The 27266-nt window shown below is 41.8% G+C and overlaps 1 protein-coding gene across 1 annotated transcript in view; it reads right to left on the bottom strand.

Moving 5' to 3' along the window:
- LOXHD1 (lipoxygenase homology PLAT domains 1) overlaps positions 1-27266 on the bottom strand; it is a 201941-nt gene that overhangs the window by 99160 nt on the left and 75515 nt on the right. The window contains exon 8 of the mRNA XM_040421148.1: positions 10405-10519. Within this exon, the coding sequence (XP_040277082.1) occupies positions 10405-10519 (115 nt within the window). The remainder of the gene's footprint in view (positions 1-10404; positions 10520-27266) is intronic.

Genomic DNA, 27266 nt, shown 5'->3' with positions numbered 1-27266 from the left:
CACAGTAAAGCTATTCTGTAAACTGTCATGTATTTGACTACCAGGGGCGCTGAGAGGGGGGCTTGTTCTCACGGCCAAGAGCTTCTCCACCTTAAAAAAAATCTGATTAATAAGGCAATAAGAGAAGGTGGGGTTGGTGCACTGCCCAGCCTCCTAGTTCTCCATGCCACCAGCTCAGTGCCCGTTCTGTAGGACCTCGTTCTAAGTCACATCTGATGGCAAAGAATGGCACAGGAGAAGACAGATTCATGCAAGCTCTGGCAGTGCGGATTACACTATTATAAGAGAATAATAGCTAACACTACCATGGGTACTGTGCAGTACACTAATACAGAGGCACTGTGTCTGTGCAGTACACCATTATACGGGCACTGTGTAATACACTATTTATTGCAATACACTATTATAGAGGCACTGTGTAATACACTATTATAGAGGCACTGTACAATACATTATTATAGAGGCACTGTACAATACACTATTATAGAGACACTGTACAATACACTATTATAGAGGCACTGTGCAATACACTATTATAGAGGCACTGTACAATACACTATTATAGAGGCACTGTGTAATACACTATTATAGAGGCACTGTACAATACATTATTATAGAGGCACTGTACAATACACTATTATAGAGACACTGTACAATACACTATTATAGAGGCACTGTGCAATACACTATTATAGAGACACTGTACAATACACTATTATAGAGGCACTGTGCAATACACTATTATAGAGACACTGTACAATACACTATTATAGAGGCACTGTGCAATACACTATTATAGAGACACTGTACAATACACTATTATAGAGGCACTGTGCAATACACTATTATAGAGGCACTGTACAATACACTATTATAGAGGCACTGTGTAATACACTATTATAGAGGCACTGTACAATACACTATTATAGAGGCACTGTGCAATACACTATTATAGAGACACTGTACAATACACTATTATAGAGGCACTGTGCAATACACTATTATAGAGGCACTGTACAATACACTATTATAGAGGCACTGTACAATACACTATTATGGTGACACTGTACAATACACTATTATAGAGGCACTGTGCAATACATTATTATATAGGCACTGTGCAATACACTATTATAGAGGCACTGTACAATACATTATTATAGAGGCACTGTACAATACACTATTATAGAGGCACTGTACAATACACTATTATAGAGGCACTGTACAATACACTATTATAGAGGCACTGTACAATACACTATTATAGAGACACTGTGCAATACACTATTATAGAGGCACTGTGCAATACACTATTATAGAGGCACTGTACAATACACTATTATAGAGGCACTGTGCAGTACACTATTATAGAGGCACTGTACAATACACTATTATAGAGGCACTGTACAATACACTATTATAGAGGCACTGTGCAATACACTATTATAGAGGCACTGTCCAATACACTATTATAGAGGCACTGTCCAATACACTATTATGGTGACACTGTACAATACACTATTATAGAGGCACTGTACAATACACTATTATAGAGGCACTGTACAATACACTATTATAGAGGCACTGTACAATACACTATTATAGAGACACTGTACAATACACTATTATAGAGGCACTGTGCAATACACTATTATAGAGGCACTGTACAATACACTATTATAGAGGCACTGTGTAATACACTATTATAGAGGCACTGTACAATACATTATTATAGAGGCACTGTACAATACATTATTATAGAGGCACTGTACAATACATTATTATAGAGGCACTGTACAATACACTATTATAGAGACACTGTACAATACACTATTATAGAGGCACTGTGCAATACACTATTATAGAGGCACTGTACAATACACTATTATAGAGGCACTGTGTAATACACTATTATAGAGGCACTGTACAATACATTATTATAGAGGCACTGTACAATACACTATTATAGAGGCACTGTACAATACACTATTATAGAGGCACTGTACAATACACTATTATAGAGGCACTGTGCAATACACTATTATAGAGGCACTGTCCAATACACTATTATAGAGGCACTGTACAATACACTATTATGGTGACACTGTACAATACACTATTATAGAGGCACTGTACAATACACTATTATAGAGGCACTGTACAATACACTATTATAGAGGCACTGTACAATACACTATTATAGAGGCACTGTACAATACATTATTATAGAGACACTGTACAATACACTATTATAGAGGCACTGTACAATACACTATTATAGAGGCACTGTACAATACACTATTATAGAGGCACTGTACAATACACTATTATAGAGGCACTGTACAATACACTATTATAGAGGCACTGTACAATACACTATTATAGAGACACTGTACAATACACTATTATAGAGACACTGTGCAATACACTATTATAGAGGCACTGTACAATACACTATTATAGAGGCACTGTGCAATACACTATTATAGAGACACTGTACAATACATTATTATAGAGGCACTGTACAATACATTATTATAGAGGCACTGTACAATACACTATTATAGAGGCACTGTACAATACACTATTATAGAGGCACTGTACAATACACTATTATAGAGGCACTGTACAATACACTATTATAGAGGCACTGTACAATACACTATTATAGAGGCACTGTACAATACACTATTATAGAGGCACTGTACAATACACTATTATAGAGGCACTGTACAATACACTATTATAGAGGCACTGTGCAATACACTATTATAGAGGCACTGTGCAATACACTATTATAGAGGCACTGTGCAATACACTATTATAGAGGCACTGTGCAGTACACTATTATAGAGGCACTGTACAATACACTATTATAGAGGCACTGTACAATACACTATTATAGAGGCACTGTGCAATACACTATTATAGAGGCACTGTACAATACACTATTATAGAGGCACTGTGCAATACACTATTATAGAGGCACTGTGCAATACACTATTATAGAGGCACTGTGCAATACACTATTATAGAGGCACTGTGCAATACACTATTATAGAGGCACTGTACAATACACTATTATGGTGACACTGTACAATACACTATTATGGTGACACTGTGACTCACATTATTATAGTACACTGTGGCTTACACCAATATTAGAGTACTGTGGTTTGTACTCTTATGGGGAAACTATGGTTTACACTATTATAGGAGAACTGTGGGTGACACTATTATGAGGGTACTACTACTAGCAGAACTCATATTGTATGGACACTTTGGCTGTCACTAATGTAAGAGCAGTGTGCCTGGTACTCTCATTGCCATACAGTGGCTGACGATTAATTGTAATAACAGTAGTTATCAGTGAAGCACTACAGCAATTGCCCTGTGGCTGGCACTGTTGTATGGGCACCGCCACCATGTACAAGTTCTGCATTGGCTGCCACATTTTTATGGACATATATATGGCTGGTTTTGGCTGGGGGGGGGGGTGACTTACAAGTAACATAATCAGGATGGGGGATTGGGGGGGGGGCTATCATATATGTTTTTTGTCCAGTAAGCCCACTGCCTGCTCCTGCCCCATTTCCAGTTGCCGGGAGGTACAGAATGGTGGAAAGCAGCTTAGCAGCAGCCACTACTGTCCCCATCTCAAGCTCTGGTATCAGATTTTTCTAATATTTAATTTAGGTGGAGAATCCCTTTAAGCACCAGGACACTGCTGCCAATCCAGGCCTCTTACTGAGTACAGTACATGGTAGTCTAAACATCTCCCTGTACAAAAGAAGAAAATATTAGGTAGCATGCTTATATGAAGTCAACATCTACTCTGAAAATACATGGATTTTCTTTCCTTTTTTTATTTTGCCATACAAAAAAATCAGTCCTGCTGCTGAACTACTTGTGGGTTTAGCAATGGGTTTCAGATTTCTGTACATAAAAGACATAGCAGAGGAGTCTCCTGGGATTCTAGGAGCGAAGATATGGAACCTATCCCCCTATTGTAGATGATAAAAACAACAAATTAATTCATACAGCTCAGCAGCGCCATCTAGCGAGCAATTACTGTAGCATGCTATATCACTGCACTGTGCACTAATAGCCTCACTGTTCACCTGTGTTACAGAGCAGCCTATGGCGTGTACCCCTGTGACCCCATAGGCAGCCAAGTTTTTTTTACCTTTATTTCATGGGTTGTCCAAGAAAAACAAAGTTACAGAAGATGAGCCAATCAATTCCCCATGCAATCAGCTCTCTTGGACCATTTGTCTGGTCCAGTGTTATTCTTTTCCCGGCACCAAATTTTTCAGAATGAAAAAATAAATGTGACCAACGCCCAATAGCAACAGCGCCACCTAGAATTTATAATTTTATGAAAAAACAATTATTTCTTTTTATGTCTTGTACATTTTGAAGTTCATTATTTAAAGGGCATCTGTCAGCAGATTTGTACCTATGACACTGGCTGACCTGTTACATGTGCACTTGGCAGCTGAAGGCATCTGTGTTGGTCCCATGTTCATATGTGTCCACATTGCTGAGAAAAATGATGTTTTAATATATGCAAATGAGCCTCTAGGAGCAACGGGGGCGTTACCATTACTCCTAGAGGCTCTGCTCTCTCTGCAAACTGCTGCGCCCTCTGCACTTTGATTGACAGTGAAAACATCATTACACCTGGTCCTGTCAATCAAAGTGCAGAGGGTGCAGCAGTTTTCAGAGAGAGCAGAGCCTCTAGATGTAAAGGTAACGCCCCCGTTGCTCCTAGAGGCTCATTTACATATATTAAAACATCATTTTTCTCAGCAATGCGGGCACGTCTGAACATGGGACCAACACAGATGTCTTCAGCTGCCAAGCGCACATGAAACAGGTCAGCCAGTGTCATAGGTACAAAACTGCTGACAGATGCCCTTTAAATCCTCCTCAGTATCCTCCATATCTGCACGTGAATGCTGCCTCCTATGAGGTTGTCTGCCAGCAGAGAGACTCCCGTAATATTCATGCTTCCATTTACTGCCCCTGTGAAATATTTAAGGCGCATTTCTTAGCATTTCAAGGATTAAACCGCTCCAGAGTGGCACTTTACAGTCAAGAAACCGACCAGAAAACTTATTAAAACCATATAATTTAAAAGGGGTTTTAATGAGAAAATGGCGTTATCAGTCCCAGGGAGCGTCCAGCCTCCTAATCCTCAACCTGACTAATCGTATGCCTTATTCTCATGCAAGGCAATGAGCGAGCGTCTTATTGTGTCGGCTCACCCAAGCTAGGCCTCCTGCAGATAGAGATTACAGAAAAAAACTCTAAATGCTGAGTGTATGGCAAAAAAAAGATGGCTGTAGAAACCCCATGTATTTTCTTTACCAGTCCCTCTTCGGTTTCTGTACAGAGTGTTAAGGTCGCTTGACTGCTCCTAACACTCAGGACAGTGCGGTTACCTCTTGTCAGTGCTGTAACAAGGATAAAACACAATATACAAGCTTTAATAATGCAAGTTATGGAAATTACATCACAGTTTATCACACATGAAAAGTGAGAAAATGTAAATTGCTGAAGTTGACATTTCTGCCACTAGCTTAACATATTAAATTACATATACCTCAATACGGTTAGGGGGGTACTATCTCTCCTTAGGGAGAGAGCGCCTTAATCAAGGTGCTCTCTCCCTAAGGAGAGCTGGTACCCCCCTAACCCTGGCAGGCCTCTCACCCAGTCAAGCTAGTACTCTCTGCTCTGCACTGATGAGGGGCAATCACCCTGAAACAGCTGTCTGCAGATGAGGTGCTGGCTTATTTAATATCAAAGTCATGTCTCAAGGCTTAGTTAAAGAGCTGAACATTGACTTATAGGATAGCTGCCTTACATCTGGTGGCATTAGAGGCAGAGCTTTTTAAGAGCTCATTTGCATTCATATACCTCAATAGAAATGCTGTTTGTCTTGTGTCCTCAATGGACATGTTTCCCCTAACAGCGCACCATGTGGTCACATATGGTGCTGCAAGTACAATTTATCAATCGCTAAAATGTGATATTGTGAATTTATCATGATGCGTGAAGTGACAGATTAAAAAATTCAAAACTTCAAGTTGTCTTTAGAAGCATTCATATCAATGGGTTTTGCAGCTTGCAGGTATGTCATTAATTATCTAATAGGAACTTACAGCACTCCTCAGGGGCGGGCTTAATGAATGTGTGTGTAGCAGCCATACAGAGGTCATGGAGTAAGATAGCATGCAAATTTACTGAGCACTGATCCCAATCACAAGACAGGGAGTGGTTTACTCTGTTTGAAATGATGAAAAGGCTGTCAAATTACAGCCGTTTTGCCACCATGATCTTGAAATCAGCAAGCCATCAGGAAGATGCTCTATGACAAGGATATTAAGTGAACTTTAAAAAAAACTGAACTCAAAAAAACTTTTCTACTTTCCAGGTTTCATGGTCCCTTCACCAGTTTATATCAACGGGTTTGCAAATGGTAGGTTTGGAATTTATTATTATCCAATAATAACTTACAGTGCCCCTCAGGGGCGGGGATAATACTTGAGTAGCAGCCACATAGAGTTCCTGGAGTTACTGAGCACTGCTCCCAATCACAAGTGGGAAGTGGTTTACACTATTTGTAATGATGGAGCAGCGGCTGTCAAATTACATCTGTTTTGCCACCATGTTCTTGAAATCGGCATGCCATCAGCAAGATGCATCATGAGAAAGGAATAAAAAAAAATTCCCTATTACACCGTTTCCATTGTCCCATCATTTACTAGAACTGATTCCGGTCTAGAGGTTTTGGGTTCCAATATAAAATCTGCGAAAAGGTCCCAATCATACATGTATTAATAACGCTCATACAGTGAGGAACAGAAGTATTTGAACACCAGGCGATTGAACACCCCACTTAGAAATCATGGAGGGGTCTGAAATTCACATTGTAGGTGCATTCCCACTCTGAGAGATATAACATTGTATGATTTTTAAAGAATTTATTTGTCTTGCACTGCTGAACATAAGTATTTGAACACCTGAGAAAATCTGTGTTACTATTTGGTAAAGAAGCCTTTGCTTGCAATTACAGAGGTCAAACGTTTCCTGTAGTTCTTGACCAGGTTTGCACACACAGACATTTTGGCCCACTCCTCCACACAGATCTTCTCTAGATCTGTCAGGTTTCGGGGCTGTCGCTGAGCAACACGGAGTTTCAGCTCTCACCAAAGATGTTCTATTGGATTTAGGTCTGGAGACTGGCTAGGCCACTCCAGAACCTTGATATGCTTCTTACGGAGCCACTCCTTGGTTATCCTGGCTGTGTGCTTCGGGTCGTTGTCATGTTGGAAGACCCAGCCACGACCCATCTTCAATGTTTTGACTGAGGGAAGGAGGTTGTTGCTCAAAATCTCACAATAAATGGCCTCATTCATCCTCTCCTCAATACAGTGCAGTCGTCCTGTCCCCTTTGCAGAAAAGCACCCCCAAAGCATGATGTTACCACCCCCATGCTTCACAGTAGGGATGGTGTTCTTGGGATGCAACTCATCCTTCTTTTTCCTCCAAACACGACGAGTGAAGTTTAGACCAAAAAGTTCTACTTTGGTCTTATCTGACCACATGACTTTCTCCAATGCGTCCTCTGGATCATCCAGATGGTCATTGGAAAACCTCAGACGGGCCTGGACATGTGATGACTGGAGCAGGGGAACCTTCTGTGCAATGCATGATTTGAAACCATGACGGCGTAGTGTTCTACCGACAGTGACCTTTGTGGTCCCAGCTCTCATGTCATTGACCAGCTCCTCCCTTGTAGTTCTGGGCTGATTCCTCACCTTTCTTATCATCAGTGATACCCCACGAGGTGAGATATTGCATGAAGCCCCAGTCCGAGGGAGACTGACAGTCGTCATTAGCCTCTTCCATTTTCTAACAATTGCTCCAACAGCTGATCAATTTTCACCAAGCTGCTTGTGTAACATCCCAGAGTTATTTTACTAATCTCTTTTACCCCGCTACAACCTGTTAAGTGTATCTGCATTACCATCCTGTGTAATTTAACATCACATCCTCACAAATGTGCATTTTCTAAGCCTGTTACATGTATTTTGCTGTAATTTTCATGTACACCAGCAGGTGGCAGCAATGGTTAGCAAGGTCTTAGAACAGTTTAGCATATCTAGACTGGAATAGTACATTTCAGTTTAGCTCCCCCCTCTTTGAGCAGAGTGGGCTCGCCCATGTCCTGCCTCATGGGGAGGAAAGGAAGTTACAGTTAGTGTGCCAGCCACCCCAGCTAGGAGAAGGCTGTGCTGGTAGGAGCTCCCAGAAATAGGGATCCCAAACCAGGATCTTGTCTCGGTTGAGACCAAAGATCTTCATTCTCAGTCTGAGCCCTTCAGCCTCAACTGGTGACCAGCAAGCAGCCACCTCCAGGACGAACCATTCCCTGTGAGCATAACTGTGAGTAACATCCAGAGACCAGGAGAAGCCAAATTCCTCCTCAGTCCCATACCAATCAGAAGATAGACAGAGCAGAAGACAGATTCCTGCCATATTCTCCAGGCACATGATAGGAGCAGAAGAGATATTGATCCCTGCCATACATTGCCAATACCTGCTGGGACCCAAAGACTATTGCTGTACCTCATATGGATTAATGCTGCCTCCAGTAAAGACAAGTTGAACTTTATAACAAGTCTGGATCTCATTCATTGCTACTAAAACCCTCAATTACTCCTACTAGCAACACACTAATTTATTGCAAGTGAGCCAGGATCCAGGAGTCCAGCCGTACCAAGGTAGGAGACACCGTTGACACTCTATCTTATACTACACAGAGACATTACATCACTCTGGCATTCCTAACCTGGTACGTGAGTTGCAACACCTTAAATGGCCCTGAGACTGTACCCTGCGCACGCTGCAATTGGCGTCACAAACAAAAAACATAGACTATTATACCCATATCCGGACCCACTGCATATGTTGGCGTCTGCCTAACCGTACCACGGTCCTGCTCATTGCAGTTGGCAATTGCCCTGTAGCCCTTTCCAGCCTTGTGGAGGTCCACAATTTTGTCTCTGGTGTCTTTTGACAGCTCTTTGGTCTTGCCCATGGTAGTAGTTGGCGTTTGACTGACTGTGGGGTGGACAGGTGTCTTTAAAGAGCTCAGACAGGTGCTACTAAGTTAGATTAATGAGTGGAGTAGAGGTGGACTTTTTAAAGGCACAGTAACAGGTCTTTCGGAGCCAGAATTCTTACTGTCTCTCAGGTGTTCAAATACTTATGTTCAGCAGTGCAAGACAAATGAATTCTTTAAAAATCATACAATGTGATTTCCTGAATTTTTTTTAAATTCTGTCTCTCAGAGTGGGAATGCACCTAAAATGTGAATTTCAGACCCCTCCATGATTTCTAAGTGGGAGAACTTGCAAAATCGCAGGGTGTTCAAATACTTCCTCACTGTATCTTCTCATGTGGCAGAAGGACCAAGGGCCGCCTCAGGAACCACAGCCTGTGTGTGACTGCTACCTTTACGCCCCTATAGCTCCGCCCCTGCTTAGATCATTGTATAGACAGTGGGAAATATTTAATTTAATTTTTGTGGAGATATATTGATTTGCAAAATAAAAAATCTCTTAGTTTAAAGAAGATCTTTAAACTTTTAATGGCATCTTTAAACTTTTAATGGCATTTTTTTTTTTTTATTATAATTTTTATTTTATTTTCTGGATGCCCCTCCCACTACTGAACCCCTTCACAGCAAAAGAAGGGTGCTATACCGTCAAGTTAACAGAAACTAACACATGATTTTGACAGTGACTTCACCAGCCCTCCTCAGATAACCATCCCACTAAACTTGCTCTTTTCCATCTAATCTCAGGCAGTACCATAGATTTCTGAATCCGCCATGAATTCTTTGCCAACTAACGGTAAGGAAAAGTGATAAAAATATGTTTTTTTGGCCGCTAGATGTCAGCATATTTTACATTTAATTTATTTTAAATGGAGTCTACCACCAGGAACTTTTCTAACAAATCCAGTGCCTTGTAGGGCTAGCTCTGCTGAATGTAATGAAACCTTTCACTTAGCTATCTGTAGCTTCATTCTAGTAGAAAAAGTACTTTTAATCCGTATGCAAATGATTAGGTAAGTGCACAGAGGGCGGGCCCAAACCACTCTGTGCATTCTTGCTCCTCCTGCTACCTCTACCAGCCCCTCCCTCTCCAGAGGGAGGGGCTGTCAGAGGAAGTAGGAGGAGCAAGTACATTTTCTAGCGACTCCCTTTAAATGACATGACAAAATAAACACCGACCAAAATTCTAAACATATGTATATGAAAAACATGTCCCTTTCTGCTGCCTACAGAGGCCTGACACCTTCCTCTTCCTTCTTACTAATACATACTTGCTGGTGAGATGAATCTTTGGAGTAATCCCGAACTCTCCAAACAGGGTAACAAAGACATTAGCGTCGGTTCCCGCTCCTCGCACATCTCCGGTTATAGTGACAACTTCATAGACTACAAAGAAGACAAAATATGAACCATTAATAGAATTAGGCTGTGTTCACACTGAGACGTGGCCACGGTTTTTACAGGAGCCGTGACCTTTACAATTGAGAACGATGGAGATGTATCAGTATTGTTGTAAAATCAATACTTTTTGGGGGCATGATAAACTTGGTACAGCTTTATGGTTTAGGTGCACCAAATTTTTGCACCAAAATAGCATAACACATTTTACTCTTTTTTACTCTTTTGGGCCATTCCCTGTTTTCTGAAAACTGCCGAAGGAGGTACAAAAAGCTTCTAAAACACATAAATTTAGAGCAATGCATGTACTCCACTTACTTTGGCGCATTTTCCAACAACATACTAGTGCATTTTTCCTGGTAATTTAGCAAATATCTCGCTGTGTTGATTGATGGTCCTTTAGGTTCCCACTTTTTTTCCAGATAGGACGCTACATAATTCTGTCTGTCACTAATGTGTGCAGGAAGAAACCAATTATCCTCCCTTTCAAAACGTATGCCACCCAGGTATTCCTCTGACCACTGGGACACATCTATCTATCTATCTATCTATCTATCATCTATCTCATATCTATATATCTAATCATGCTGTATATACACATAGGGGGTCATTTATCAAACTGGTGTAAAGTAGAAACCAATCAGATCCCTTCTTTCATTTGCTGAGCTGTCCAAAATGAAAGGTGGAATCTGATTGGTTGCTATCGGCAACTAAGCCACTTCTACTTTACACCAGTTTGATAAATGACCCATAGAGCACTAAATGTTAAAAAAAAAAAACTAAGTTTAAAAAAAAACACACCAAGAAGGCCAACCCAAGCCACACTCATAGCCTGACTCAATCACCCAAAATCGGAAAAAGGAATTCATTCTTTTTACTTATTTTTTTAATCTTGCAATATTAAAATAAAAAAACATACCCAATGCCAGACTAGTAAATAATGATTTAAAACTGCAACTTTACTAGAAGGACATTTTCATTAAAAAGGGCTATTTTTAAACTCAATAAATCTATTGTTTAGAGTTTTTGGCTGTTTTTGTTTCATTTTGGCAGTACTGTACCACTAAAAATAAAACACAAAAACATTGCCCTTCTGAAGGAGTCAGCATAAATAGTAAGACCTTCTAAATAGACCGGTAAGCCATTGTTAGTATATTGCTGCTGTGAGGGGAAGATGTTATCTGAAGGGTAATCTTTGTAATAATAGTAGGTGTAGAATTAGTATAACAGTAGGACAGCTCTATTGTTCTCTTGATAGGCCTAGATAAAGAAGCCTGCAGAGGAGCACTGAATTGATTAGTGTTATGTGTGATGCTGTAAATTATAACAGAACAAATTTATACAGCAATATAGAATGTAACTTTTAATAAAATGACCTAAAACAAAACCCTCTAATACCCAGTTCAAATTATCTTTTTACCCTTGGAAGTTTATTTTTAGGGAATTATATTTATTCTGATGTATATTGTTGATAGAGTGAAAAAAGGTTAAAACAATTTGTTTTATCATCAAAAAGACATAAAGGTTATATCCTCACCAATATGAGTCTTTTGAAGTATGCTCTAAAGGAGGCCCCCTCTGGTCACAATGATGGTCTGATAGAGAGAGTTTAAGGAGACTGTCTGTCATTCTAAAAAATTATACCCAGAAGACCATCTACCTGTTTTTGGAAATATTTACATGTAGGTTGCTAAGATGTGATGAAAATTGTTTTGATTGTAGTGTCCCTTTTAGTCATTTCAAATTAGCTGCTTTAGGACCTAGACAGTTTTGGCCTTTAAGACTACACAAACTTTTTGGATTTTTGACCTCGTCATTGTGGAACTATAAACTTTTTAATTCAGTTATAGGACAAATTTTTTATTTTTTTTGCAGAAGTTATGATTTTTACTTTTTTTAGTGTTCATTTTTATATATGTGATCTTAGGGGAACTAGTAACAATTCACAATTTTTTTGTACGCTGTTCATTGCTGACCTCCTATAGGCAACAATGAGATCCTATCATGCTGTACAGTGGTTAACTGCTGGGATCGGAGTTCACACAATCATAATATTAGGACAAGAAGCCTCAACATACTGTTACATCAAAGTGAGGCCTCACGCACACGACTGTTGTGTGCATCCGTGGCCGTTGACTTTCAATGGGTCCGTTGAAAACTCGGAAAATGCACCGTTGTTTATCCGCGGCCGTGATCCGTGTTTCCTGTCCGTCCAAAAAATATGACCTGTCCTATTTTTTTGACAGACAACGGTTCACGGACCCATTCAAGTCAATGGGTCTGTGAAAAAACACGGATGCACACAAGACTGGCATCCACGTCCGTGATCCGTGGCCGTAGGCTACTTTCACACAGATGGATCGCAGATCCGTCTGCATAAAAGCTCCCGTCTCCCCCCTCCCTAATTAAAATCACCCCCCCATCATTGGTGGCCAGTGCGGTCTCCCCTCTCCCCCCTTCCTAATTAAAATCACCTTCCCCCATCATTGGTGGCAGCGGAGAGTTCCAATCGGAGTCCCAGTTTAATCGCTGGGGCTCCGATCGGTAACCATGGCAACCAGGACGCTACTGCAGTCCTGGTTGCCATGGTTACTCAGCAATTTTTAGAAGCATTATACTTACCTGCGATGTCTGTGACCGGCCGGGCGCTCCTCCTACTGGTAAGTGACAGGTCTGTGCTATAGGCAATACGCCGCACAGACCTTTCACTTACCAGTAGGAGGAGAGCCCGGGCGGTCACAGACAGCGAAGGTAAGTATAATGCTTCTAAAATTGCTAAGTAACCATGGCAACCAGGACTGCAGTAGCGTCCTAGTTGCCATGGTTACTGATCGAAGCCCCAGCGATTAAACTGGGGCTGCGATCGGAACTCTCCGCTGCCACCAATGATGGGGGAAGGTGATTTTAATTAGGGGGGGGGAGGGGAGGCCATACTGGCCACCAATAATGGGGGGGGGATTTTAATTAGGGAGGGGGGGAGAGGGGAGGCCGCACTGGCCACCAATGATGGGGGGGTGATTTTAATTAGGGAGGGGGGAGAGGGGAGGCCGCACTGGCCACCAATGATGGGGGGGTGACTTTAATTAGGAAGGGGGGGAGAGGGGAGGCCGCACTGGCCACCAATGAATATAATACTGGGGAGGAAGGGGGGCCGCACTGGCCACCAATGAGTTAAATACAGGGGAGGGATGGAGGGAGGGGGGCCTGCAGTGGCCACCAATGAGTTAAATACAGGGGAGGGAGGGGGGCCGCACTGGCCACCAATGAGTTAAATACAGGGGAGGGAGGGAGGGGGGCCGCACTGGCCACCAATGAGTTAAATACAGGGGAGGGGGGTCTGCCCCCTCCTGCCTGGCAGCACCTGATCTCTTACAGGGGGCTATGATACGCACAATTAACCCCTCAGGTGCGGCACCTGAGGGGTTAATTGTGCTGATCACAGCCCCCTGTGAGAGATCGGGTGCTGACAGGCAGCAGGGGGCAGTCATGTACACAGTTCTTGGTATATTCTAACTTGAAGTGTCCCCATCACTATGGGAACGCCTCTGCGTTAGAATATACTATCGGATCTGAGTTTTGACGATCTAACTCAAATCCGATGGTATATTCTAACACAAAGGCGTTCCCATGGTGATGGGGACGCTTCAAGTTAAAATATACCATCGGATTGGAGAAGACTCTGATCCTATGGTATATTAACTCCTGACTTTACATTGAAAGTCAATGGGGGACGGATCCGTTTGCAATTGCACCATATTGTGTCAACGTCAAACGGATCCGTCCCCATTGACTTGCATTATAAGTCAGGACGGATCTGTTTGGCTCCGCATGGCCAGGCGGACACCAAAACGACTTTTTTTTTCCGTGGATCCTCCAAAAATCAAGGAAGACCCACGGACGAAAAAACGGTCACGGATCACGGAACAACGGAAATCCGTTTTGTGGACCGCAAAAAAATAGTCCGTGTGCATGAGGCTTAAAGCAATGGCTTAAAAACGTAACTTGTTTAACGCCCTCCCAACACAACAATTTTGCTTTTTTTTTTATCTTTTACACTCTGCCTTCCATAACTTTTTTACTTTTCCATTCACATAACCATATAAAGACTTGTTTTTAGGTGGGACAAGTTATGCCTATTATATATTTCACATTTCATATGATGTAATGAGAAGATGGAAAATATTATTAATGGGTTACAAAGGGATAAAACACAACTGTGCCAGGATTGCACGGGTTTAGTTTTTTATAGTGTTCACTGTACAGTAAAAATTACACATTAGCTTTTTTCAATGGTCAATACAATTACAGCAATACCAAAGTTATAAAGTTTTTGTTATGTTATAATACTTAAAAAAATTAATAAAAAAATAAAAAAATCTTCGCATCTCATTATTCTGACACGTGTATTCTGTCAATGGAGCTATGTAAAGGCTCTATTTAGAGGGGAGAGATTTAGTTTTTATTGATAAAATTTTGGGGCATGTATGACCTTTTGATCACCTTTCGTTAAAAATTTTTGGGAGGCAAACTGACCAAAAAATTCAGCCATTTAGATTTTTTTTCCCATTCACTGTATGGGATAAATACTTTTTTGCACGCGGCGATACCAATGATGTTTATTGTTTGTTTATTTTTATATGTAAAATGGGGAAAGGAGGTGATTCGAATAAAAAAAAAATGTTTTCACTTTATTTTTGGATCCTAGGGACTTGAGCATACAATCATTAGATCACTTATACCAGGGATACCCAACTTGAGGCTGTCCAGCTGTTGTAAAACTCCAAACATAGCTGTAGGGTGTCCAGGCATGTTGGGAGTTGTAGTAGTTTTGCAACAGCTGGAGGGCCGCAGGTTGGGAATTCCTGCCTTAAACTATAAACTGTAATGGTTCAGAATCACATTCTGTGGCTAACTGCGATGTTCCTATTAAGCCCTGCCTTTACTATGGTGGGCCTAGGAGCCTTCAGAAGGCTCCTGGCTGCCATAGCAACCAAATGGCTCCCACAATCTTGTAGGGTCTTCAGTCACCAGAAGCAGCCCGCTAACAGTTAAAGATTACTCAGATGCCATGGTCGCAATTGACCTGAGGAGATAAATGCCTATGATCGGAGTTTTCTGCGATCATGGCACAGACGGCAGATGTTTGAAGTGTGAAACAGCAGGCACACACCAGCTATGGCACCCTCTCAGCTCCTGACCAAGCGCCTTCTCTAAAGACTTGACATCCACCGTACATGTACTGCGGATGTCAGGAAGGGTCTAAAAGTCATATCAGTACAACAAAAGGTGGAGAACCCAAACAAAACAGTTATGTGCACATCAGTACAAAGTTAGAAAGTAAGAAGAAGAAAAAACACACAATCAAAATCTCTAAAAAGGTTTATACAAATGTCAAAGTAGAGTCAATACATCTGAGTTACTACATGGGGATCCCCATTTCAGAAGCCTCTCTTATTAGCCAGAGCACCTACAGAGAGCATCTCTTACTCTGGAGGACCCAGAATGTATATTATGTACATGGACAGCCCACTGATTTCACAGCAAAATGTGTAATGCTTCATTTCCCCTGTGGTGGCGCTGATGGAAAACTGAACACTGGCTTGAAGATTTCCACATAGATTCCAGTCAATCAGTGGGGTTCCCTGCAGTACCCTATGATCAGCTTATTATTAAGGGCACCCTTCTGACCAAAAGGGACTGTGTAAAGTGAACATCTTTAAATTAATATAAAAAAAAAGGAACCTGAGAGATAACCCGACACCCATTTCACTCATGTGAAAAAGTAATAAATGTAATTGCTGATGATATGTAAGAGTCCCAAAATGCCAAAGCAAATCTGAATGACTGAGTAGAAACAAAATCATAGTTTTGTAGGTCCAGCTTCTGTATTCTTCAGCAATCGGGGAGTAGCCATCTCTAGCTACACACTTTCCCTACAGCAGCCACTGCAGGTGAAATGCAGTATTACATGTTGCTCACTCAATTAGATGGCTGACATGTAACGCATAGAGGAGATGGGTCTTACAAAGCAAGTGCTTGTCTTAGGGTAAGTCTCCCTTCTGGCTCATAGAGAGGGGGTTCTGAGCTACTTGGGAGGGGGGGGGGGGGGGGACCTGAGCTACTCGGAGCAGTTGCCCAGGCGCGTGAATGTCAGGGCTTGGTGAAATATCTCACCCTGTTAATCAACAGACAGGTGGGCGCTTCTTTACCTGTGGGGACAGTCATGCTAATGAATCTCGCTCACCCCTATTCCATTGTTTTCTATGGAATACTATTCTCATCAGAGACACCACATCCATTGCACAAAGCAGCACATCCCTATGGGACAAGAGGCACAAACAGCCAGGTAGCTCTGGCTAACCCTCAGGCTAGAAAGGACATTGTGTGATGGCGCCTGGCATTGTATGTGTCACTTTCCTGGAAAATGAACTTTTTTATCTCTAGTGATTAATCTTGGTACAGCCTTGACACAAGAGATTAGGCTGTGCCAGGTCAGGTACTTGGCACTAACTATACACAGTGCAGGGCGCTGAGCCATCACACCAACACATGGTCTGAAAGAAGGGATCTGCACGCGTTCTGTACAGGGACGATTCGTTAAGCACCTATTTTCTGTATATTATTAATTATGGTGGTATTCTTTGCATGTTGTAGAGCACTATTATTAGGATATGATATAACGCTATAATTTGGGCACTGTATGGCACTATTGTATATGTTATGGTGGTATTATTTGAGTATCACAGAGCACTATTATTAGGATATGATATAACGCTATAATTTGGGCACTGTATGGCACTATTGTACATGTTATGGTGGTATTATTTGAGTATCACAGAGCACTATGTTTAGGATATGATATAACACTATTATTTGGGCACTGTGTGGCACTAGTAATTGCTCATTTTACTGTGGGATTCTTTGGATATATTATTAGGATATGACATAACACTATGATTTGGGCACTGTATGGCACTATTGTACATGTTATGATGGTATTATTTGAGTATCACAGAGCACTATGTTTAGGATATGATATAACACTATTATTTGGGCGTCCTGCCACTATTAATTTTACATTTTATGGTGGCATTATTTGAGTATCACAGAACACTATTATTAGGGTATTGTATAACACGATTATTTGGGCACTGTGTGACACTATTCATTGCTCATTTTATGGTGGTATTCTTTGAATATTGCAGGGCACTATTATTAGGATATGATATAACACTATTATTTGGGCATCATGCCACTATTAATTGTACATTTTAGGATGGTATAAGTTAAGTATCATAGGGCACTATTAGGATATGATATAACACTATTATTTGGACACTGTATGGCACTATTAATTGTACATTTTATGAAGGTATTATTTGAATATCACAGAGCACTATTGTATAGTACTATTAATTTTGCACTGTGTGGCACTATTAATTGCTCATTTTATGGTGGTATCCTTTGGATATTGCAGGGCACCATTATTAGAATATGATATAACACTATTATTTAGGCACTGCATGGTACTATGAATTGTATATTTTATGGTGGTATTATTTGAGTATCACATGGCACTTTTATTGGGATAGGATATAACACTATTATTGGCAAATCAATGCCAGTATTTGAGCATTTTATGGAAATATAATTTGCACATTAGGATCAGTCATTGTTTTAGAACTATTATTGGAATACTGGGATCAGCAACCTGCAGCACTATAGCTGTTGCAAAACTACAACTCCAAGCAGGCAAGCAGGTGAATAGAGCATGCTGGGAGTCATAGGTTCACAACAGCTGGAGTTATGCTGCTTGCTGAACCTTGGAATATTAATAATTTGGATTGTATGACACTATGAATCTGAGCACTGCGTGGCACTACTACGTGGACACTGCCACTATTAGATGAATACTGGGTGACACTACAATTATAGATTTGCTCTACATTTCACAGCTGGAACAATTTGCATGCAGGAAAGTTATAAACAGAGATGGTAAAACCAATCCCATCTTAGAAGAGCATCCAAACAACAAATATTGCCTATCGTATACACATGTGAAGAGTCCAGATATGGCGATAACCACTGTAGATGGCGGAACAATGCCCAAAAGGAGTTGGTGAAATATGAATTTATATACAATACATGCATGAAGAACTGACAAGCTGGCCTCCATTATTAACTGCCTACAGTTGTAAAAAGGTTGATGTGGGCTTGATACTGTGTATCAGTGCAGGTAAAAACAATCAGCCTGGAGACCAGGATGTGAGTGAGATCCGCATTTAGCTAAAAGAAATTACCTACACTGACACATTGTTACAAACTCACAGTTGTGAAAAGTATAATATGACCTGCTGATTTCAGTCTCTCCTGGAAAACAAGAATATTTCCAATCACTGACAGCAAGCAGAGATTATGGACACATGCAGAAGAAGATGCTCCATCATGTCATCATTCTTCTATGAATGTCCCTTTACTGAGAAGTGTCCACCTAATAACACTGGGGTCAATGGCGGCAAACTTTCTAGTCTGTTACTGGTCATAGTCAAAATAATTGCTGATTGGGGTCAGACATATTGATAATTTTCACTGTCAAAATTGTCCATCTGTTAACATATATGTCCACATTAAGTCCATGCTCCATTTTTGGGAGGTAGTGAACAGGAAACTGCAATAACAATGAAGGGGAATGTGTTATTAAAGTCCTCTGACAACAAGTTTTAAAGTTGCCATTCCACAGGAGAAAGATGATGGTATGGACCTCATACAGCATGTCCTACTATAACATAGCACCCCTAAAACTCAATGGAGGTCAATTAATTCAAATGGAAACCCAGGATCCTCCACAGCCTCAGTCTCTGGCCATAGATTATAAAAGGCTATAATAATACAATTGAGAAATAGCAACTCCCAGTACAAATGTTTAAGGGGTTACCAACAAACGTGATCATAGCCATGTAACAGGTCACCAATAGTATTTGGGGGATGTATACAATAAGACGATTCAGCAATGAAATTGCTTCTGGTAAAGTGTTCACACCTATATCACTAACCTTTCTTCTTGTTGTAGTCATCCTCTTCTTCATTTGAAGATTCAGAGTGGTACTGAAGAAGTTCCTGTTCATACAACTCAAGGTAACTCAACTTTTTAGGTTTCTTCGACTTATCGCCCTTCTCTTTCTTCTTGTCCGATTCCTTGCCGGACTTCTTGGACTTTTTCTTCTTTGAGCTCCTGTCCTCTTCATCTTCATCTGAGATCTCTTCCTCGTCATCTTCCTTTTTCTTTTTCTTCTTCTTCTTCCCATCATCATTTTTTCCAGATTTCTTCTTCTTTTTCTTCTCTAAAACTTCCTCATCTTCTTCGTTGTCAAGTTCCTCTTCCTCTTCTTCCTCCTCATCTTTCTTTTTTTTACGTTTCTCTTTCATGTCATTATTATTTTTTTCCTTAATTGTTTTGAGGTCAGGTTCTATAAAGTCATCTTCATCTTCTAAAAGTTCTTCTTCATCTTCGTAAAGCGGAGCTTCCTCTTTGAACTTAGATAACTTTACATGGACTTTCCCCTCCTTTTTTGACTTGCGTAGTGGGCTTTTTACTGGTTCTGCTTTGTTATCCTGTTCTTCTTTATCTTCTTCTAAAAGTTCTTCTACCTCTTCATAATAGGGGGCTTCCTCTCTGTATTTCAATAACTTTGCTTGGAAATTTCCCTTCTTTGTTGACTTGCGTAGCGAAGATTTTACTGGTTTTGCTTTTTTATCTTCTTCTAAAAAATCTTCTTCCTCTTCAAATTGCAGTTCTTCATCTCTGTGTTTTGATAACTTTTCTTGGCCTTTTCCCTTCTTTGTTGACTTGCGTAGCGAGGATTTTACTGGTTCTCCTTTGTTATCCTCTTCTTCTTCCAATAGATGCTCTCTTTTCGTTACTCCTTTTTTCTCCTTACTGTGACTAGCTGTGCTACTCAATGACTTCTTCTTCTTCTTGCTCTTCACATTAGCTGACCTCTTCTTCAAGTCCTCGTCCTCATTACCCTCTTGGATTTCATCTTGGCTCCGTGTTTTATTCTTTTTCGGGGCCATCACTTATTTATGGAAATGTACCCTTTTTTTAACCTTCACTATCACCCCTTTTGGCCGAATCGAGTAACGATATAGGCAGTGTAATGAAAACCAGCCAATCAAATCCAGGCCCCTTAATTAAAAAGACCTAAGAGGGGACACATGGTTAAACTCTGATCTTGTCTCTACTTCTACCTGTCCCTGATACTGTGTCCTGCTGGGAGAAACCTCATGAAAAATTACTTACTGCTTCATATGTCATGTGACCAGCAGAGAAAGCAACATGAAAAAAGAGATCCTGTGGGCTAGCTTATCTTACTGCACTGAGTTTCCTCTTCATTATTCATAGTGTCAGGATCGCTTTACAGATAAGGGATGTCTCAGTTTTACCTCAACATTTGCAGGCCGGTCCAGCTATCATCAAATGACTGACCGGGAGAAGAGTCCAAAAAACAAAAGCGAGAACGATAGAGGAGATCATAGACGATTCTAGGAAACCCCTCTGTAGACTATACTCTATACTAGGGCCATAGAAAACCAGACCCACAATTTTTTAAAAGTGGCTCTACGTTTTTTATATATGGCAGTCCACCTTCTCTCCTTCGCCTCATCATAAACTTGTGTAAGGTGACTATTTGGTGTAGTTGATGCCAAAATGTGACACTGTTCCTTATTATGTGATGCATTTATAGACTATCCCGAGATCAAATTCCATGGAACAATGGAGAAACTCAAAGCGTGAATACAGCATGGAGCAATAATTAAAACTTGCTGCTAACAAATGGCAAAGGAGGAGGGTTATTTAAGCAGAAGCGGGCCAAATGATTGAAACAACATGAAAAAACTTTAAAGCTAAAGGGGTTGGCCACATTACAAAATTTTTCTAGCACCACAAGTGACTTACTCATCTAACAGTGTAATAGAATTTGCTCAAATGTCTTCATATCACAAGTTCCACCCTCTTCTTCAGGAAGTCTATTCACTGACTAGATGGCATTATGTCCTTGATATGACCATTGATGTGACCAGACATGTCCACCAGCGTCCTCTGGCATGCGCCAGAAGCACCATAAAGTCACTCAAGAGGCTTCCTGAAGAAGGTAGTGGAACTTCCAATATAAGGACATCAGGGCAAATTCTGTTATAACGTTGTGGCAAACCCTTGTGGAACCGGGCTGGAGGATGGGAGTGGTAGTGGCTCTAACTATACAATCTGTCACAGTGGTTTTCCTCAGAAGGTTGCTCTCTAGGGGGACAAGGGTGCAAGTTTTCTTTTTCTTTTATTGGGGCACTCCCTGTAGTTGGGGATCTTGTCTGATGGTGAGGTAGTGCAATGGCCAGCGTATGTTGTGGTAGGAGTCAGGAAACCAGGTCAAAGGTAGAAGAATCAACATCTTTTTTACTTGAGTGCAAAATATGAGTTGTAGTACATCCAACAATAATCCCTACACAGTGCAAATCCTTTTCCGAGATGGCGAGGCATGGAGGCTGGCAAAGTGACAAGTAATGGTATGCTGTCTTGCTAAAGTCTCCTTCTCTAGAATCTCTGGCTAGCAACTGTAATCTGGGAATTGTGACTGTAGTGTCCACTGCGGGATATGGGTTTTAGAGGAGAAGGAGCACATAGACTTGATTCCTCTCTCCCCGCTCACTAGACTACAACTCCCCCTCCAGACAGGAAGCAGGACGAGCCCACTCCTGCCAAGGAAGGGGGTGGTTAACCCTGTCTCTGCCACCCCATACCAAGCAATGCTGGTCAAACCCCAGACCAGACCACCCCTAGATCTGTCCAGACTAGGTGGATGATACTGTGAGGCCCATGGCTGAAGAAACCATCTGATCTTGGGCTGAACACCCCTCAATCTATAGCCCTACAGAAGGTCCAAGGGCAGCTGTTGGAGACAAATCCATAGGAGCTGTAGAAGTCTGATTAGCCATACCCTGATCCTAGTGTGTAAGAGGACCGAGGGACAGATCAAGAGGGGTACAGGTGCTCAGACAAAAAGGTTTTGAGGGTCCCTTTCTTGGTATCCACTATGGACAAACCACAGTTGTTCGAAGAGTCCCTGAAAATAAATTGATCACAAAGTGTCTCTCTGCTGAGATCCTCTGTGATCAGGTTTAATCTTTAGGAAACCCTGTCAGTAAGGCCCGTTTGCCTTCCGCAGTTTGCAGAACAGAACGGGCGGCCCATTGTAGAAATGCCTATTCTTGTCTGCAAAACGGACAAGAATAGGACATGTTATTTTTTTTTTGCAGGGCCACGGAACGGAGCAACGGATACGGACAGCACACCGAGTGCTGTCCGCATCTTTTGCAGCCCCATTGAAGTGAATGGGTCCGAACCCGAGCCGCAAAAAGTGTGGCTCGGATGCGGACCAGAACTACGGTCGTGTGCATGAGGCCTAAAGGGTTAGTTTTCCCTACAGCTCCACCACAGGTGAAATGAAGCTTTGCACAATGTCCATTAAGGCCTCATGCAAACAGTCGTGTCCATTTTGTACTCCGAAAACCGCGGATCTGCAAAATATGGATGAGGTCCGTGTGATGTCCGCATGTTTTTGCGGACCCATTGACTTCAATAGGTCCTTGTTCTGCATTTTACAGAGTTTGCAGCGCGGACGTATAGTCGCTCCGTGTGCTTTCTGCATCCATATGTCCATTCTGCAACACGGACCCATCTTCAATCTACAGTAACTGATTAAGATGGAAAACCCCTTTCATTTTAAACCCATATGATGCCCCTTCCCTGACAGATAATGAGGCAGCACCCTGCATTTACCATCACGTGGAATATACAGGATTGCCTGCACCAAGATATAAAGTATAGCCGGACATCATCATGAAGAAAAGTCACCCTGTAAATCAAATTGTCCTCCCAACCTGATGCCACGGGGTGAATGCCGACATGAAAGGGAAGGGACCCCACCTGTATAACTGTCACCTGAAATACCAGGGGAGGCCCACTGAGCGCTCGCTCTCAGGATCGCCCTTTTACAGGCAGATGGCTGATAACAATAGAAGGTATTGGTGCATAGAGGAAAACTGGGAAAACGACCAAGATACTGGCTGCAAACCTTAGTTAAAGTTGTCAAGTGTATTTATAGGAGCTTATTATGTCCTTATTGCTGATAACAGGTGCGGGGTGAGCACTAAGCAAGATTCTGCCAAGAATGAGAGAGAAATCACCCGATGAAGCAAAAGAGACTTATTTTAGGAATAAATGGGGACGATTAGGAGCATATTTACCAATCCTGTGTAAGTGCAAAGGGCACCTATCAAACCAGGCATGCTACCTGGTGGGGTTGATCCTGCTGATTAAAATGATACATGTCTTGTGAAAATCGGTTGTGACGTTTTATTATTTCTGCAAATGAAGGCTTCAGCGCACCAGGGTGGGGGGCGTGGCCAGCACTGGGCTGCACTGAGGGACTAGGCCCCTCCCCTCAATGCACTGACGCTCTCATGTGCAGAAAGATCTAAAGTTTTTTTTAAACGATTTTCACAAGACAGGGATCATTTTAATCAGCAGGATCGACCCTGCCAGGTAGTGTGCTTAGTTTAATAGGGATGATTCTGCTGTCAGGTGCCCTTTAAGACTAGGCAGTCTAATAAAAAATACACTAGATTTAGCATAGCGGCTGATGCTAGATGATAAATTTGGCGTGCACCACCAGAGTTGTGCACCTGAATTTTGGTGCATCTAAACAAACACCCCTCCCTCCACTACTAAGCCACACCCCCTTTATCACTAGCCCACACCCTTTCCCCTCCCCTTGTCGGCCAAGGAAAAAAGGAAAAAAAAGGGTCTGCAACACTTAATAAATGCGAATAACATGTTGTAACACAAAATATAATTTTTAATATAAAAAAATATAACTTTTTTTATACCGCTCACTCCACTTTTAAAAAGTGGTTGTGAAAGGGGCGTGGTTAACTATGCTAATTAGTTCCCTCATAACCACAGCCACTGGTAAGAAGATTACGTTCACTACAATTGACATCATGTACCTTTCAAACAGTCGGAGAATACAAATGTTTGTAGGAGTGGTTCTTTAAAGGGGTTGTACCACCAACAAATGTTATTTTTATATTTAATTCAGCATAAAGACGAGTTACTTTTTGTTATCTATATTCTATTACAAGAAGGCTCCAGTTGGGAAATATTCTCTTTACTTCATTATAATGGCGCCCCCTGGTGTTAACTCTGTATAGTAATATGTATGTCCTCCTGTTGAGGTGGTCTTATCAGCTCAATTCCATGCTTGAACTGCCACTGGTCATATCTACTGCTAGATCCTGTGACAGTTACAGGGAGAGAGTTGTTGCAGAAAAGACACGCCCACTAAGCTGATAGGGAGAGAGCTGCAGCAGAAAGGACACATCCACTGATCTGCAATAAGGAGAGAGCTGCAGCAGAAAGGACACATCCACTGATCTGCAATAAGGAGAGAGCTGCAGCAGAAAGGACACATCCACTGATCTGCAATAAGGAGAGAGCTGCAGCAGAAAGGACACATCCACTGATCTGCAATAAGGAGAGAGCTGCAGCAGAAAGGACACATCCACTGATCTGCAATAAGGAGAGAGCTGCAGCAGAAGGGGCGTCCCCCCTGAGATGTTATAACGAGATAGCTGCAGCAGAAAGGACCCACCCCCAGAGCTGTGATATGGAGTGAGCTGCAGCAGAAAGGTGCCTGCCATCCCCTGAGCTGTCATAAAGAAAAGAGCTGCAGCAGAATAGACGCACCCCCTGAGCTATGATATGGAGTGAGCTGCAGCAGAAAGGAGCCATCCCCTGAGCTGTGATATGGAAAAAGACCTGCAGCAGAATGGACACGCCCTTGAGCTGTAATAGGGAGAGAGCTCCAGCAGTAAAGACACTCCCCCCTGAGCTGCCAGCTTGAAATAAATCTATTAAAGCAATTGGAGCAGTGAACGTGGAGATCTCTGGGTCCATGTGAGGTACAGGGCTGGTTCTATGTTAGAAAGAGATTGTCATGTACTATGTGATGTCTGATTTTCATATCAAATGTGTAATAATCCCTTTAAAAATGCACCAAATTTATCAAACTTTGTGCCAAATTTGATAAATTTGGTACAAATTACATCAGCACAGACTCCTGAAAAACAGACTTTATAAATTCCCCTGATTATAAAATGCTCCTTTTGTTTTTTGGGGTGAATTGGGGTGTCACTTGTCTGCTTGTTTATGTCTCCAGAGGAATAATCCAGACATATGTAACACCCCAGAGTGGTGTTACCACTCTTGCACCCTGCTACTATCTCTATTGGTCTAACCTCATGTCATCTTATGCATTTATTTCCAGGTCCTCCACACTGTGCATTCCTAATAATGTTGTAATAACTGTTCATTTAATATGCCTGGTTTACCAGCAGGTGGCAGCAAACACGGCAGAGTTATACTTAGATAGAATGGAACTCTTCATTCCATTCTAAACCCCCCTCTGTAGGGGAGTGGGCTAACCCTACTTCCTGCAGGAAGGGTGGGGACCAGTTCCAGTTTAGGTCTTTCCTAGATGGGGAAGGGTGTGCAGGGGCACATCTCTGCTGGACATGCCCAAGCCAGCCAGAGCACCCTAAGCTCTGCTGGCCATGGAGGCCAAAGCTTAAAACCTCAGGAGCCAGGAGGAAAGTTCACTGGTATAACCTAGAGTCAGACTACAGAGAAGAAGTGCAGCATACAGAAGAAGCTGAGTTATACAGCCAGCCTGTCAGTGTGGCGAAACCAACCATGCCACTGGGTGCTGGAGAAGCCTGGTTGCCAGCCTCTTGCCCCAGGATTATGGGCCCTCTCATCAGCCCATGCTAAACTTAAACCCCCTGGCGATTTGACTGTGTTTGTGGCATCTGAGCGCTGTTCGGATATATTGAGCGCTCAGATCCAAGCCATCTGGGGATATGTTAAATGTCTATGTTTTATGCAATTGCTGCACAGTTAAATATTCTTATGTCTTTTATTGTCTTTTGCTACCATGTGGCTAATGAAGTTTTGCCTCTGCCCTTGGAGATAAATTGGATTACTTCCCAATTGTCTCCAGGACAGAAGACATTGTGTAAAACTGTGTATTCTCCTGCCTGTGATAATTATATTAACCCATTGTGTAAGGTAATTGTATCACAGGCAGAGGGGGTGATTTTGTGTGGGAGTATCTGAGTGTATTGTACGTGGTTACTGGTTGTTTTACAAAACCCTGTGGGTGGTACTAATGTGTAAGAATGTGTATATAAGAACAATAAACACATAGCTCTGGCTGTCCACTGCTTTACCCTCAACACAGAGCTTGGTCTTGTTCTTGGGGGGATTCACTGTATGCGGTTAGAGACTGATTGCTAGGAGTGTAAGCCACTTGGGTGCATTTCCTATTCGTCTGCTAGCAGCTATTCGTGAGGTTCCGTTCGGGAGTTTGGAGTGCTATGCTGTATTCCGTTCGGGAGTTTGGAGCATTCCCTTGTATGCCGTTCGGGAGTTTGGTGTTCTGTAAGTAGCTGTGCCTGTAGCTCTGGAAGGAGAAGATCGCCTAAACGGTTTTAACCCCTTTTATGCCCGGGGTGCCGTTACAGTCAGTACAGCAGTGTCAGAGAGAAAGATATAGCAGAGTTGAGTTTGCCTGCCAGTTTAATGCTAAAGCCTGCTGGGACCAAGACAAAGCCTGAAACG

This window comes from Bufo bufo, chromosome 2 (assembly GCF_905171765.1).
Source record: "Bufo bufo chromosome 2, aBufBuf1.1, whole genome shotgun sequence".
NCBI classification, from domain to species: Eukaryota; Metazoa; Chordata; class Amphibia; order Anura; family Bufonidae; genus Bufo; species Bufo bufo.
The sequence above is the reverse complement of the archived record's forward strand: the minus strand, read 5'-3'. Positions and strand labels throughout refer to the sequence as shown.